General features: G+C 36.9%; 1 protein-coding gene across 3 annotated transcripts in view; it reads left to right on the plus strand.

Moving 5' to 3' along the window:
- The first annotated feature begins 3,784 nt into the window (after positions 1 to 3,784).
- Positions 3,785 to 16,656, plus strand: part of NUP153 (nucleoporin 153) — an 82,007-nt gene continuing 69,135 nt past the window's right edge. For 2 of the 3 annotated variants that reach the window (XM_074207210.1, XM_074207212.1), the window contains exon 1: positions 3,785 to 4,062. In XM_074207210.1, the coding sequence (XP_074063311.1) occupies positions 3,928 to 4,062 (135 nt within the window). In that variant the 5' untranslated portion in view covers positions 3,785 to 3,927. Of the gene's footprint in view, positions 4,063 to 7,052; positions 8,668 to 16,656 lie in introns of those variants that run through there. The other variant, XM_074207211.1, reaches the window with a different exon arrangement.

Here is a 16,656-nt window from a genome sequence, read left to right on the forward strand (position 1 = left end):
ACTCAATAGAGTACTATTAAATCATCAAAAGAAGTAGAAAAAAATTTATTACAATTTTTTCAACCTAAGGCTGAGATTGAACTATTTCTGAATGAGAAGTGTCCTCAACCACTATTATTAAACACTGGTTGGTTTTGAAAAGAAGCTTTTGCTACAGACTTTATCAACTTTATTTATTGATGTTTTTTATGTTTTTTTTTTTTTTGCAAGGCAAACGGGGTTAAAGTGGCTTGCCCAAGGCCACACAGCTAGGTGTCCGAGACCGGATTTGAACTTAGGCACTCCTAACTCCAGGGCCGGTGTTTTATCCACTACGCCACATAGCCGCCCTCTTTATCAACTTTATTAATGAAGTCAATCTAAAATTAAAAGGCAAAATAAGAGTTTGCAGATGAAACATGTTATAGTAAGATCATTTAATGACTGATATTGTTTGAATCACAAATAATGTCAAAAGTTAAAATAAGTGAAATCTCTATTCCCACACAAGTTTGTAGTAGTTATTTTTTCCCTATCTTAGGCTACAGTTCCATCAGTGCTCTTCAGACTTCAATGCAAATACAAAAGAAATTTCCATATTTTAAAATCCATTTAGCTGAGTAATTGAAGACCTAACCTTCAATTGAATTGATTGGTCTCTTGTGTAATGACATAAGATTCTATATCAAATAATAATCTAATAAAATTCTATAAATGCCTTCTAAGAAATGAATATACTCAATCAAAATCATATATTTGTGGGTTAATATCATTATTTAGAGTGGAAAGGCATTTTCAAGATGAAATAAAATCTCATTATGAATCAATATTAACAACAAATTGAATATTTGTAAACAATTTTGATGATAGGAGATACTATGAAGTACAATTAAACCAAAGGTTATTCTGTCCCCCCAAAGGAATTCATTCTTTTCAGTAATGGACCTTAATACAGATCCTAATACAAAGAAAACTGTACTCAATTTTTATTATATATGTCCAAAACTGAACTCTTCCTAAACCCACCCTACCTTTAATCTTCCCTATTATTGTAGAGGGCAACATCATGCTCCCAGGCCTTCAGAATTGCAGTTTAGAAGTCATCCTTAGCTCCTTACTATCTTTTCACCACCCCATATTGTTGCCAACATCTCTCTAAGAAGCTCCCTTCTCTCTGACACTGCCACCATTCTAGTGAAGGCTTCATTATCCTCATGACTAAATTCTTGAAATAGCAATTGCCTGCCTCAAGTTTTTTTCCACTCCAATTCATTCTTTAACCATCAAAGTGACTATTTAAAACATAGGTTCAATCACATCACCCGACCCTATCCCAACCACTTAATATTCTTCCAATAGTTCCTTATTACCTCCAGGATGAAATGCAAAATGCTCTATTTGACACTCAAAGTTTTTTATACTCTGGTGCCCTCCTATCTTTTCTTCTTATACCTTACTCCCCTGTTACATATATTCTTCCATCCTGTAATACTAGTATCCTTGTGGTTCCACCAAAAAGTACACTTTATCTCTTGGCTCTGTGCATTTTCTATCCCTCCCCCCCCCCCCATGCCTGAACACTCTCCCTCCTCATTTCTACTTCCCAGTTTCTGACTTTAATTCCCACCTAACGTTCCATCTTCTACATGAAACTTTTCTCAATCCTTCTTGTTTCTAGTGCCTTCCCTCTATAGATCATTTGGGATATAATTTGCTTATTTGCTTTCTCCCCATTATGTGGTGAGCTTCCCTGGAGGACAGGGACTGTTTTTAGTCTCTTCTAATAACCTCAGTGCTTAGCACTGTGGTTGGCACATAGTAAGAGCTTAAGAGTTTATTGACTACTACATTTTGAATTACATCAAAGGGATGCATGGAAATTAGTTTTGTCTCTTGTTATATAAGTACCTACACAATAGCCTCAATTTTGGCTGTTGGCCCACAAAGTCCAAAATATTTAGTCTGTAGCCTTTTATAAAACAAATTTTGCTGACCCCTATAACAGCTTAAGAAGAAAAAAGAAAAATCTGATAATATTCCATCTGGTATACATGGTAACATTCATGGAGGGTCACTTTCTGCTACTACAACATTATTATTGCTGCTTGCACTATACTAGTATCATTGCTTGCTCTCATTCTATATATTTTGAGGTTGAATCTTCCCAATATCTAAATCCTTGAATATTTTCTCCAATAGGAGAATGGGGGGGATAGTTTCCCAAGTCCTGAAGTTCTGAGTTGGAACTCCTAACTTTTTTTCATAGAAAGATAAAAGATGGTATTTATCATTAAGGATAATTTTCATAACACATATTTTCCCAGGTCCTGAGTTCTGAGTTGGAACTCCCCCTTTTGCCTTATTTCAAGAAATGTTAATACAGGAAATCCAATGGTTTAAGTCTCAAGAGATTTTCAAATCACAATATTTCTTCTTGCACTTAATTTCTGCATTGCTCTACTTAAAAATCATCTCTGCATACTCTTTAAGTGTGTCGTTGACTTTCTTCCAGGAAAAGATATAAACACTTCTGAAGTTGAGTTGAGCGCCATTTATTACCAGTCTGCCTACCCCATCCTACAAATAACTTGTCAACTAGAAGTAAATACAAAAAAAAGTAAAATACAAAAGTGAACTTAATGAAGATCCCTGGATATCAAGCTGTCAGGGACCGTCTAGGACGGTTTCTAAAAAATATTTTGATAACTATTTCTATAAAATCTATCCTTTCCAATCCTGTTTTTTTTTCCCCTATTTTATGCGTTCAAGAAGATTCTTTTGAGAAGGATCCTTAGACCCGCTAGAGTACCAAAGAATCCGAGACGCCGAAGCCCAGCCAAGCCCCTTGCGGTCTCACCCATGTCACTCTTACGAGAGGCCTCATTTGCAGAGGCAGGAGGGGTAGCGGAGCCGGGCTTCCCGGGGCCACAGGCGCACAGGGCAGGCGGCCCCGGGCGGTCGCGCCTCGGGGAAGTCCGCGCCTTTGTTCCCGGGGGAGGCAGGGAGCAAAAGGTCGAGTCTGGGAGGGAGGCCCCGGCTCTAAGTGTAAAGCACGTGCGCGCCGCGCCGCAGTCGGGGCCACATGGAGACCCACAGGAAGGCGGCGCCTTATTTCGTCCCCGTAAGTCCGGCCCCCCCAGACTCGGCGTTCCCCCGACGAACTCCGTTTCCCGTCGACCCTGCGCCGCGCCGTGCGCGGGCCGCTTCAAGCTCGCTTCCTCTCGGCTCCCGCGCCCCGCCCCTCGGCTTCGGGCGCGCGTGGATGATGCGCCCTGCCCGGCGCGGGAGAGTGACGCCACCTCGGCTCGCGACGGCGGCGGTCGCTGCAGCAGCAATAGGAGCAAAAGCGGCGGCGGCGGCGGCGGGGACGGCGGCGGCGGGGCGGAGGACGGCGGCGGCGGCGCGGGAGCCGGCAGCGGCGGGGAGGGCCGGGCGGGAGGCGCGGGCAGCGGGGCCCGAGGCGGCGGCGGCGGCGGCGGCGGCGGCGGCGGCGGCCGCGGCGGGAGGCTCGCCGCCCGGCGCTCGCGTTAGGCCCCGGCGGCGCCGGGAGCTGCGCGAGAGTCGGGAGCCCGCGCGCGCGCCGGCTCGCCCCGGAGATCTCCATAGAGACCGTGACACGCACAGAGGCGGGTGCCCGCGGGCGGGCTGCGGGGCCGGAGCAGGCGCCGCCGCCCCTCCCCCTCCCCCTCTTTTCCTCCTCTTCCTCCTCCTCCCCTCCCGCCTCCCTCCCACTCCCGCGCGCGCCCTCGCTCTCCCCCCGCGCCGGCCGGGCCTCGCGCTCCCTCTGGTGCCCGCGCCCCGGCGAGCGGGCCGGGCGGGCTCTCGGGCCGGGGCCGGGGGGTGGGGGGGCCGCTGAGGCCGCCGCCGCCGCCGCCGCCTCTCCCGCCCCTCCCCGCCCTCCCTCCTTCCCTTCCCCACCCCGGAGCGGGAAGCGGCCGAGGCGGCGCCATGGCCTCGGGAGCCGGAGGAGGGGGCGGCGGCGGCAAGATCCGGACGCGGCGCTGCCACCAGGGCCCGGCCAAGCCCTACCCGCGGGCACGGCAGCAGCAGCAGCAGCAGCAGCAGCAGCAGCAGCGGCGGCAGGTAAGACGGGGCCTCGGGGCCGCCGCGGCCTAGCCGGGCCCCCGCGCCGCCCTCACCAACGCCATCCCCGGCGCGCTCCGCCTTCGCGGCCCGGCCCCCGGCCCCCGGCCCCCGGCGCGGCCGCGGCCACGCTGACAGCCGGCGCGTAGCCCATTGTGCCGCGCCTCCGCGGCCCCCCGCCCTGCCCTCCAGGACACCGGGGGGCTTGTTTAACTCCCCCGGACCCACCCTGGCTCCCTCACCCTGTAAAACCTTCCCCCAGCACCCCGCACCCCTCTGCCCCCCGCACACTCCCCGCCAGACCCGTCCGTCTCCCCTTGGCCACACGCGGCTCACCCCTCCTGGCACCCCTTGCCAGTCTTCCTTAGCACACGCACACCCACCTCTTCCACCTAGCGCTTTCCCTTACCGGGCCACCTTCATCTGGGTCTGCACGCGTGCACATGCTCCCTCACATGGGCATGCACACACTTATAACTGGGGCCACTTTGGAGCCAGAGATGGGATGAACCCACGAGCTAGTGATGAATTAAATAAATGCACATGGGTTACGGCTCCTGCCAGTCACACCATCTCCTGAGAGCTACCTTGGTCCCGGGTTTTTTGAATGAATGAAAGGAATATTAATATTTGTATTAACAGCTTGCTTCCTTTTGGGGGGGGAGAAGAGGATTGGGAGTGGATGGATACTAGGGTGAAATAAGTTTTCTCAGGCTTATTTTTATTTATGAGATAGAGAGCAAAGTGGAGGAAAGAACTGAAGAAATTGAGTAGCCCTCTTTCTATCTCCACTTTTCTGGGGGAGTAATGATTTCGTTTTATATATTTATTTTCTTTGTATTTCTGTCCTCCTTCTAGTCTTAATTTATATCTCAAAAGAATCCTGGTTCCACGTGGGTTACCTTCTGAGGGAGGGTTATAGTCACGCTGGCAGTAGGTGCATTTTGAAAATCCCTCTTTTTTATGTATGTGTTGTAGGGATTGGTCTTTCCTCTGTCTTTACTTTTTTTGGAAATTGGACTTGGCAGTTTTCCAAAGGTGATCAGGGCATGTGGTTTTGATTTCCGGTATTCAGATTTTCATTTTGTTAAGGGATATTTTAGAAGCTTAGAGTACTTTGCCATTTTGGGGGGGGTGTTAGAAGACAGATAATACAACCACCACATATACAATTGCCATTATTATGCAACTTTTGTAAAAAAATATGGTAACTAAACTATCTTAGAAGTAATAGCTAGTTGATTCATAAAAAGAATTTTTTTTCTTGAGGAAGTTAAAATGATTTATTAAGTAATCTACTGTTTTATATTCTAGCAAATTAACCACATGAAATTTTAAAGGACTTTTGGTATCAATGTCCCCTGTTGAAATGATCAGAACAATGTATTATTAGATTGCTTTATTCCAGATGATAAAAATAGTTGATATTTATACGGTGCTTAAATTTTTCAATGAAATTTACATAATTATTCACTTTGATTATATAAACTGTGAGGCTAGTTCTAGAAGTTCATACAATAGTTTTCATTTTTCAGAGGAGGAAACTGAGTTTCAGAGATTGTCGCTTGCTAGATTCCATCTAAGTTCAGTATTTATGCTATCTCACTTTTCAAATGATTTGGAATATTAAATTACGCTTAATAACATTTCTTACAAATTGAAAAGCTACATATCATTTTCCTGAACACAGGTTTGAAAAATCCATTAAATTTGGGATATTACCAATTACCAATTAAATAATTTTTGCTTCTTTCTAATTGAATATTCATAGATTTTGAAATTCTTTATCTCTAGTTATCTCCCCTCAGTCATTTACAGAAAATGCTTGATTGCCAAATGTCTTTAGGAAAACCAATGTGCTTGGTCAGGGATTTTGAATTTTAATTCCCACTCAGATGCCTCTAATTCATAGTATGAGCATAGATAAATCCCTGAAATTGAGCTTTAGATTCCTATTCTATAGACTAGTAGCGGAATACTTAGATTTCATTTTGATCAGAATGACTGTTACAGAAACAAAAATAAAGTTGTGGTCCTGGGAAAGATGCTACATAGGTCTATATTAATTGAACTGTTTTGGGAGCAAAGTAAGCATTACTGGGGTATCAGTCTTAAATAGGAAAAAAAAGACCACAAGCTGTTCGAAAGGAACCCTGAAAATTGCATCCTGACTTAGAAAAATGTGTTTCAAGATTTTTTTTAATACATCAGCATACTAAAGTCAGATAGGAATTACATTTTAGTTTGATTGCCTTGGACCTTGGGTTTGCAACCTTTTGTTGAACAACACTTTTTTTATTGGTAAATTTTTCAAAGCCAAATTTATTGGTCAGTAATATCCCAGGTAAAACAAAGATTTTTTTTTTGTGATGCCATAGTTCACTTTTACTATTAGCAGTTGTAAAAAGAGAAGCCTTTTATTCTGACAAGGTAGTACCAACCTACATACACTGTATTAAACCTGAGTTTAGTTCTTCTTTCAGTATTGTTTTTATTTCTATAGTTGTAATCAATATATTGATTCTTTTGGTTCTGTTTTGTTTTATAATTGCTTATGTCTTTGTTTTTGTGAATTTGTCAGGTGATATTCTAATATATCCATACACCATAATTTATTGGGCCAGTTTCCAGTGGTTGGGCAAGTTTCCAATTTTTGATATAAATAGTGCTGCTGTTAATATTTTAATCCAAAATCCTCTTTTCATTAACCTAACCCTTAAGATAGCTATAATGGAATTGCTGAGTCAGAAACCTTATTTTAATGAATTTCATTTGAATGAAATTTCATTTCATTTAATGGATTCCATTTCAATGAAAATCATAATTCATGGGATTTTAGTACTATAACAAATATGTATGTACCAAATTGCCTAGGTTAGTTCAATTTAAAAAGTATATATATATATATATATATATATATATATATATATATATATATATATATATATAGCACCTTTTTGAAGAATAATAGATGATAGAGTTGAGTTAGAAGAGACAGAAGCTATCTACCCCAAACCTTCATTTTACCAGAGGAAACCGGTCTAGAGCAGTTTAGTGACTTCTTAAAGGTCACATAAGCAGTAAGTGGCCAACCAGAATTGCAACCCAGGTTCAGTACTTTTTCTACTGTACCAAACTACCTCATTTTGAAATCAGATTTTTACTGAAAAAATTAGTTTTTGCCACAGAAAAGGCATATAAGCAATTGCTAATATGATATATGTATATGCATATATTGGTTATGTAAAATATCTCATGTTCCCTCCTCCTTCCCCAAGCCCTCTTTTGTGTGTGTGTGTTTGTGTGTGTGTGTGTGTGTGTGTGTGTGTGAGAGAGAGAGAGAGAGAGAGAGAATTATAGATAGAGGTAATCTTGAGTAGATGGAAAGAAACCTGGGGTTGGAATCAAGACCTAGGTTCTTATACTACATAAGCCACTTAATAATCCTGTGATTGTGACCCAAGCTGAGTGATTCTTTCTTTTGACCTCTTTAGTAAAATGTTACTTTAAGTCTGCTTGCCTTCTAAAATTGGGGATTAAATAAGACAATATATGTAAAACTTTTCTAAAAAGGTTATTAACCAGATTTACAGAGAAGAAAACAAGTAGTTGCTTATTATTAAAATTTGGATGTCCCCAACTTAAAACACATGAAGTGCAGAAAATGAACAATGAAGTTAGTCTACCTTCACCTTTTAGATTATTTGGTACTAAGTGGTAGGTATTACTTCAAATAGATGCTGAATGGTGACTGAAGAAATGTCTTGGGTATATTGAATGAGCGTATCAGCTTTTAAATATTAATTTTACCTTAAATTTAGAACTCCTAAGATAATATGTACTTTGTTTTCTTTGGTCCTTGTTGGGATTTTTCAGATGTGTAAACTACCTGCACTGTCCTTTTGGGGCTAGCAATTTTGTGTGGCAGCTGCTGCTGAGTCATCATGAATAGCAAGATGCTTCATGACATGGCATGATTTGAGGAATTTTTTTACTCAGTGATGAAGTCTAGGGAGTTTTGGGGGTTTCTGGGAAGATGTGGGAAGTTTAGTTAAGTGTGTTAAGATGTTGCAGCAATGAATGAATCTAGTCCAGTTAAAGGATATTTCTTGTTTTCGTTTGTCTTACAGTTTAGCCCAGTGAATTTCATTCTTATGTTCAGTAGACACACAGTCCAGTGTTGAGCATTTTTAATGTGCTTGTAGTTTTCTGTCTTTAAAAAATGTGATGACTCCAACCTGTTCCTTGATATTTTTACTGTTGAGTTTTTATGTATTACTATTATTCTATCTTTGGTTTAAATTTAAATTCTCAAGAACTGTTTTGGTCTATTCATGAGCTGGACAAGTAACTCCTATTTTAGAAGCAGAGGTGAACTGTAGTCCAGGTGCAAATTGGTGAATACTTTGTCTACTTTTAGCTTTTGACCACCTTCACTTAAAAGGTGTTGTTTTTTTGTTTTTTGTGTCTAGTGATTTATGTGGTCCTTTTTCCATTTTTTTTCCCAAGGTCCCTTAGATGCAACCTTCCAGGCCCCAAAGGAACCAAACTCCAGAACAATTATTTCTGGATTCCAGGGTACCAGACTATTTAATGATAGTTCCAGTAAGTCTGTGATCTCAAAGATACTGTTGCAGATCTTTGCTCAGTCATACCTGCCAATTCTGTTTTATTCTTGAATAAATCCATTTTAGGGTATTAAGGGGATGTATCTTCTTAGAATTCTTTTGGCATTATGTGAATGCCCATAGAGCATTTCCTTTTATTCCGAAAAGACTATTCATGGGTTTTCTAAAAACTGTCTCTTATCTATTGTTACTTGAAGATCAATGTAAATGTGAAATTACAGTATAGCAAAATTAGAGCCCCTAAGGAACATTGTGGGGGGAGGACCCTATTACATGGTGTTAGAAAGGTGAAATTTGAGTTATTATCCTTATGGACTGTGTTTCAGAGGTCTCATACTACTACTATTGGGACATCTTCTTGTGGAAACCTTTTCCTTGCCATAATTTGTGATTCCAGGGTGGGGCGGGGGATGGGACTGGGGAGGTGGATTGCTATTATTCTAAATGAATATCCTCTATTAAAAAATAGTCCTAATAGATAAATATTCTTTGAATCTAAAATTGTTTTATGAAGGCAATGATTGAGAATTGAAAAATCAGAACTTTTTTCAGTTCTTACTAAGTGATTTAGACAACTCAATATTATTCTCAGTGAAATAAAATCTTAAATTTGTCTCCTTATTTTCTTTTTCTTGAATACTAGTGGTTCCTTGGACAGGAATTGGTTAGTATGTATTTCCTACTCCTAGCATCATGCCTTATGAATGGGTGTCCAATAATTAATTGTTGAACTAGTGTTAGTGGTTACTGAGGGATAAATTAAAAGAGATTTAAATTGATCAATTTCTTAGTATTTAAACTATTTCTGACCTAATTTGACTTTCTATAAAAAAGAATCTATACTAAGTATATACAATTTTTATATTTCTAAATATTCCTTAAAATTAGTAGTACAATCTGGTTTTGTTTTTCTTAAAGCTTTGGTTGTGTTGGAGTTTTAAAATGGAGTATTCCAAAGCAACACACCACTTGGCAAATAATATTGTAGGTTTGGAGTTTACAAATAAATTTTATATACATCCTTCAATGATCTGCTCTGCTTCCTCTTTCAAGCTAGAAAGACCAGGTTCTAATTGGGTGTATCTGTTGTCAGAATATTAATACATATCATTTTGTGGCTTATCATGAACCCTCAAGCGATGAATACTTTGGGGGGGGTGAAGAGGAAGTCACAGTAACTCTTGTAGACTGTCTCCTTATAGGAAGATTGCTGTGAAGGATCTACACTGGTGAAATTATAGTGGCTTCAAGTATATGTTATATATATATATATATATATATATATATATATACATGTTATATATATATATGTATGTTATGTTTTATATATACATTATATCATATATATAGACATTTGAGTGAAGCAAGTATTAGTAATTGTTTTTTGACAAAATTATACGAATAGCATGCTGAAAATGAACATGGCTGTTTCAAATTTATATATATATGTTTAAAAATTAGAAATGGTTCACAGATTAGAGTGACATGGAGAATTCTGTTTAAGTGTTTGTTTTAGAACTTATTTAAAGTCTTAGATAATTTAAGGGCTTATCATTTGAGAACTAAATTAGACCATTATTATATAAATGTAGATATTGAGAGAATGCTCAAGCTACAGGTTTTTTAGCTGCCTTTTATGTAAGTATGCATCTTTGTGATTAGAAGTGAGGGAAGACAGACGGGGGTGGGGGGAGGATATGATTAAAAATTCCTGCCAAGGTAAAGAGTAGGGAAGTTCAGATGGTAATGAAAAGAGAAGGCATAGACAGGACTGAGGAAACAAAGGTAGAGTCTACAGGTTTGGAGAACAAAGGCAGTAAGATGAGTAGAAAGAAATTAGAGCATCAAGGTGGTTAGTATTTGATATGACAGTTTGACTAAATAAATAAAATTATTGGAAAAAAGAAATTGTGCCAAAAAAAAGGGATGCCATTTAGTATGGATTAAATCAGAGAAAAGGAACATGATGGTTTTATTAAGTAGGAGAAAGCCTAAGTGAAGAGAACTCAGGCTGGACAGAGTAAGTTTTGTAATTAAATATTGAAGAAATTGAGAATCGTATCAATTACATCAAGGTTTAAAGAGAAAGAATTCAAAGGAAACTTAATTCTCATTTCTTATTACAGTTAAAAGTTGATATTAGTCTTAGATGTATAGGTAAAGGAAAGTAGGAACATAAGTAGAACATATAGAATAGGGAGTTTTACTTTTAATAAGATTTTTTTTTAGTTTCTTTAAAAAACTTTTATTTTTTAAATAATTTCTTTTTACATTAGTTTGTTCCTTCTTCTGCCACTCTCCCCCAAGTCAAGCAATTTAAAACAAAAAGTATCCCAAATCCTTGATACATACCTACATAGTCCAATAAAACATTCCCACATTAACTGACCAAAAATCTCTTTTCTACATTTAAATTCTATCATTCTTAGTTCATTTAAATATGAAATTCTTGTATTATAAATAAGTTAAGTGATTTTATTTGAAATAGTTATCTGTTCATTTTCATTAGGTAGCACCAAGAAGAGGAGCTAAATATTGGCATTTAATGAAAAGATTATTCCATTCCTAGAACATATGCTGGTGAATATTTTAAAAGTTAAGATGTTATTCAAATTTTACCAAAAATGTAGTTTTCATTGAGACTCTCCAAGAAGTTCTTAAACATCTGAAAATCCTTTTGACAACTTAGGTGTGTTTTGTAAATCATTAGAATTTAAATGAAGTTGTTAAAATGTTTAATATAGTGAAGCAACAAAGATAATTTAAGAAATTTCGGTGCTATTGTGCTTCCATGTTAAGAGTCACCTAGTAAAACTTGTTAAGGAAATGTACATTATTCTATGTCCTTAATTTAAGAGCTAGATTTGTCCATTGGTGATCATTATTTTTAATTCCTCAAGGTGCCCACTTTCCTTGATATTCTCTTAGTACTTTGTCTTTTGTAGTTTTCATTTATAATGTAGTTATTTGTGCTTCTAGATACTAGATTTTAAACTCCTTTTTGGAGTTTGTTTTATAAAACATAACCGTTTATGTTTTGTTCATATGTATATCTCTGACACCAAGCTCTATGGACTTGATCTTAGTAAGAACTCAAATATTTATACGTTGAATGGAATTGTTTCAGAGTGGCATGGAGCAGAAAACATCGAGCATAAATTTCAAATTTTAGACACTTTAACTGTATGACAATGGACATAATATCTTGCATGTACATTAATATATCACTAGATTTTTATAGTGAAAGCATTTGTAAATCTAAAAGCGTTATAAAAATGTGAAGCATATATTAATCTATAGTCAGTCCATAAGCATTTGTTAATCAGTTTTTCTCTACCTACACATACATATATGTACATATACATATCATTCATTTGCTAAGCTCTGGGGGCTAAAATAATATCAATACCATGTTTTTTGTTATTTTAATCTATGTTGATGGGGGGCCTATTTAATTTTTAACACTAATGAAAAATGGCATTTAAGTTCAAAAGTATTTTACATATACTGTTCTTTGAACAAAAGTCTTGTGAGGCAGGTACAAGGGATGATATTCTTATTTTATAAATGAGGAAATTGAGGCTTATAGTAAGAAACTTGCCAATAGAGTTGAAAATTTTTAGGAGCCAGATATATTAGGTTTTCCTGATTTCAGATCCAGTATTAGAGCCATTTTACTTACTATTAATTACCTGAGCTTAAAGTCTTGACTCTTTAGATCTTAATTCCTAATTAGGATCTTAAATTCATTACTAATGTGGATTTTGATAACTATATTACATCAAGTAATATCTTTTCTCAATTTTTAGCATTCACTTAAAAACTTTTTGAATTTCAAATTCTTTACCTTTCTTCCCTCACTGAAATAACACAGTTTGAATGGAAAATATTTTTCCATATCAATCATGTTGTGAAAGGAGACAGAGTAATAAATAAATCCTACCCCCCTCCCCCATATGATAAAAAATAACAAAGAAAATAGTATGCTTTAGTCTACATTCAAGCTTCCAAGTTCTTTCTCTGGATGTGGATAGAATTTTTCAGCATGAATCCTTTGAAATTGTCTCAAATCGTTGCATTGCTAAGAGTAGCTAAGTTATTCACTGTTGATCAATGTACAGTAACATTATTGGTTATAATCTGGTTCTGCTCACTTCATTTTGCATCAGTTCATGTAAATCTTCCCAGATTTTTCCAAAATCAACCTACTTGCCATTTCTTATAGCCCAGCGTATTCCATTACATCCATATATTTCAGTATCTATAGCAATTTCTATTCTCAACTACCACAAAAAAAGCTGCTGATAAATATTTTTTTTACAAATAGATTTCTTCCTCCATCCCTTTCTCTGAGATATACAGACACTTAGTAATGGTATTGCTAGATCAAGGGATACATAGTTTTGGGCATAGTTCCAAATGGATCAGTTCACAGTTCTACCAACAGTGCATTAGTGTTCCAATTTTCCCACATCTCCAACATTTATCATTTTCCTTTTCTATCATAATATATCAGAGTTGTTTTCTTGTGCACTTATCTAACTAATCAAAAGTGATTTAGAGTATTTTTATGTAAATTTGATTTCTTCATCTGAAAACTGACTGTTCAACTTGTGTTCTTATAAATTTAACTCAGTTTTCTGTATATTTGAGAAATGATACCTTTATCAGAGACACACTATAAAAATTGCTTCCCAAATTTCACTAACCTTGCTTGCATTGGTTTGGTTTGTACAAAATCTTTTTAATTTAATGTGATCAAGACTATCCATTTTACATGTTGTCTCTTTGGTAAACTTAGTCCTTGCTCTCCTAATTTGTTTATTGTATTGCCCTTTATATCTAATTCATGTGTCCATTTTTACTGTATCTTGGTATACAGTTTCATACTGTATATTGTTGTCTGTCTTTTCCAGTAGTTTTTGTCAATTTAATGTTCATATACTAAAAACTTGAGTTTGAATTTATCAAACATTAGACTATTTATGGTCATTATACTGTATGTTGTGTACCTAGCCTACTCTACTGATTCACCACTCTAATTTCTTAGACAGTATCAAATTGTTTTGGTGATTATTGTTTTATAATAGTTTGAGATCAAATGACTGCACCACTTTTTTTTCTGATCATTAATTAATTCCCTTGATATTCTTGATCTTTTAGATTAATTGTTATTTTTTCTAGTTCTATAAAATAATTTTTGGGTGGTTTTGATTGATATAGTATTGAAAAAGTAAATTAATTTAGGGAGAATTGTCATTTTTTATTATATTGGCTCAGTTTGCCCATGAGCAAATGATATTTTTCAGATCTGATTTGTATGAAAAGTGTTTTGTAATTGTGTTCATAGTGTTCCTGAGTTTGTCTTGGCAGGTTTTTTAAATGAACTTTCTCTTTCTATCACTCCTTGGTCTTGTTGATAATACAGAAAAATGCTGTTGATTTATATGGGTTTATTTTATATTTGCTCAAGTTAATTATTTCATGTAGGTTTTTAGTTGATTATTGTGAATTCTCTTAAGTATGCTATCATGTCACTGGCATTGAGTAATAGTTTTGTTTCCTCATTACTTTAATTACTTCAATTTCTTTTTCTTATTACTATTTCTAACATTTCTTGTTAGAATTGAATAATTGAATTATTGAATAATAGTAAGGTAATGGACATACTTGTTTTTCGTTCTTGATTATTAGGAAGACTTCTAGATTATCCTCCACATTACATATTTTTTTAAAATGCTCATGCGTATGTCTGAAATTTTAAATTTTGTTGAAAGTTTGAGAGTCTTATTTTGAATCTTCATATTTTATACTTCTTTATTGGGCTACATATGGTAATTGTCATTTCTCCTCTGGTGAAATTATTGAAGATGACAGATTAATTCTTTTATTTTTGTTTTCTTTAATGCAGTCTTCTTGTTTCTTTAACTATCCCTTCCTGCTCTCTTTTTAGGGTAACAGCCTTGCATTTGGGGGCAGGGGTGTCTCGGGAAGGTGAAAGTGAATAGGAGACACTGCTATAAACATTAAGGCAATAGAAAATAAAGTAGTTCCAAGGTGAAACACTAATTTATTCAAGTATTCTACTTCCTACCTTTCCAAAAATCTTATTTCAGAAATTCATAAGTTGTCACAAAGTCTTTATCCAAAGGAATACAGTGTAGGTGGAATATAGATAATTTATATATAAAATATATGTGTGTGTATACATACATACATATATATATATATAAAATAAAAATACATTGTCATGATGACAGGTGATTGAAGTAAAAAGAGAAGACAAGTTTTCTATTGATTCTGGTGCATTCTTAGTTATTCTCAACATTCCTCAAAAATATTTAAATTCTAAGATAATCCTCTCACTTTAGACTTTTGCTTCATCACTTTTTTGTAATTACCAAAAGAGAGACATGGAACTTTAAACCTTTTATTTTCATCTTTCTACACTTTTCCTGTCCTAAGTAGTCTCCCAGGGTGTAAATTCTTTCTCTGATTTTTAGAGATTTTTATTGGTTCCCTCTGAAGGGAAAGATTTGTCTTTTGACAGTTGGGGAGGGATGGGGGAAGGTGGTAAATAATTCCCCCAGAATACATAGATTAGTTTCCTTCTTTCCTACTTTTACTTTGGTCTTTAGGTGCTAAATCCACACCGGATTTCAGAAGTTGTGTGGAATAAGAGGTAGGAAAAAGACTTAAACTCAGTAAGAAAGAGAATAAATTTAAAATGTGATTTGGAAAGCTTTCAAGAGTGAAGAATACCAGAGACTGAATTTGTGAATAAGAAATTGGGGAAGATTTGTAGCTAAAGCAACTCAAAAAAGACAGGATTCAGCTTTGCAAGAACAGGAACTGATTGGGGGGTCAGGTTCAAAAGCAGAGTTTTGGGAGTCATGTATGCAAGAGATTTGACAATGCATTAATAGCTCATGAATTTGTGCTTGACCCTCTAATGTTCAAGATTTTTGTCAGTGATTTGGATAAAGGCATAGATATGATTACATTCACAGAAAACATGCAACTTCAAGAGATAGCTGATAAATTGGACCATATAGTCAACATCCAAAAGATCTTTATAAGATAGATGGCAGTTCTTAATTTCTTAATTATTTTTCCAGTTGTATGTAAAGGTAATTTTTATTACTCATTTTTGAAAAGTTTTCTGCTTTCTACCTTTATCTAGGATAAAGTAATCTGATATAGGTGAAACATATACAATCATGTTACCCATATTAGTCACACTGTGAAAGAAAAGTCAGAACAAAAAAGGGAAAAGCCACAAGAAGGAAAAAAACCCATTAGTTCTTTTTCTGGCTATGAATGGTATTTTCCATCACAGGTCTTTTATAATTCACTGTATTACTGAGAAAAGCTAAATCTGTCATGGTTGATCATCCAGTCTTACTGTTAAGATGTACAATGTTCTCCTGGTTCTGCTCACTTCACTCAGCATCAGTTCTTGCAGGTCTTTCCAGATTTTTCTCAAATCAGTCTGCTTGTGGTTGATGAATGCAATATTCCATTGCATTCATATGCCAAACTTGTTCAACCATTCCCCAGTTGAAGGATTTCCCTCAATTTCCACTTCTTTGCCAACACAAAAAGAGCTGCTATGAATACTTCTTTGCCAACACAAAAAGTGCTGCTATGAATATTCTTATACAGGTGGGTATTTTTCACATGCACAGTTATATAACACTTTGGACATAGTTCCAAATTGCTTCTCAGAATGGTTGGATCAGTTTACAAACAGTGTATTAAATGCCCTAGTTTCCTCACATCTCCTCCAACATTCATCATTTCAGATTAGGAGTTCTAACTTGGATCTGTGAACTTTTTTTTTTTTAACATTTTGATAGCTATTTCAATATAATTGTAATCCTTTACATTTTATTTTATCTAAGGTTCCAAGAGACTGACAAAGGGATCCATTCCATGTTATTAAAAAGATTTAGAATCTCTAGGC

Source organism: Macrotis lagotis, chromosome X (genome assembly GCF_037893015.1).
Source record: "Macrotis lagotis isolate mMagLag1 chromosome X, bilby.v1.9.chrom.fasta, whole genome shotgun sequence".
Classification (NCBI taxonomy): Eukaryota; Metazoa; Chordata; class Mammalia; order Peramelemorphia; family Peramelidae; genus Macrotis; species Macrotis lagotis.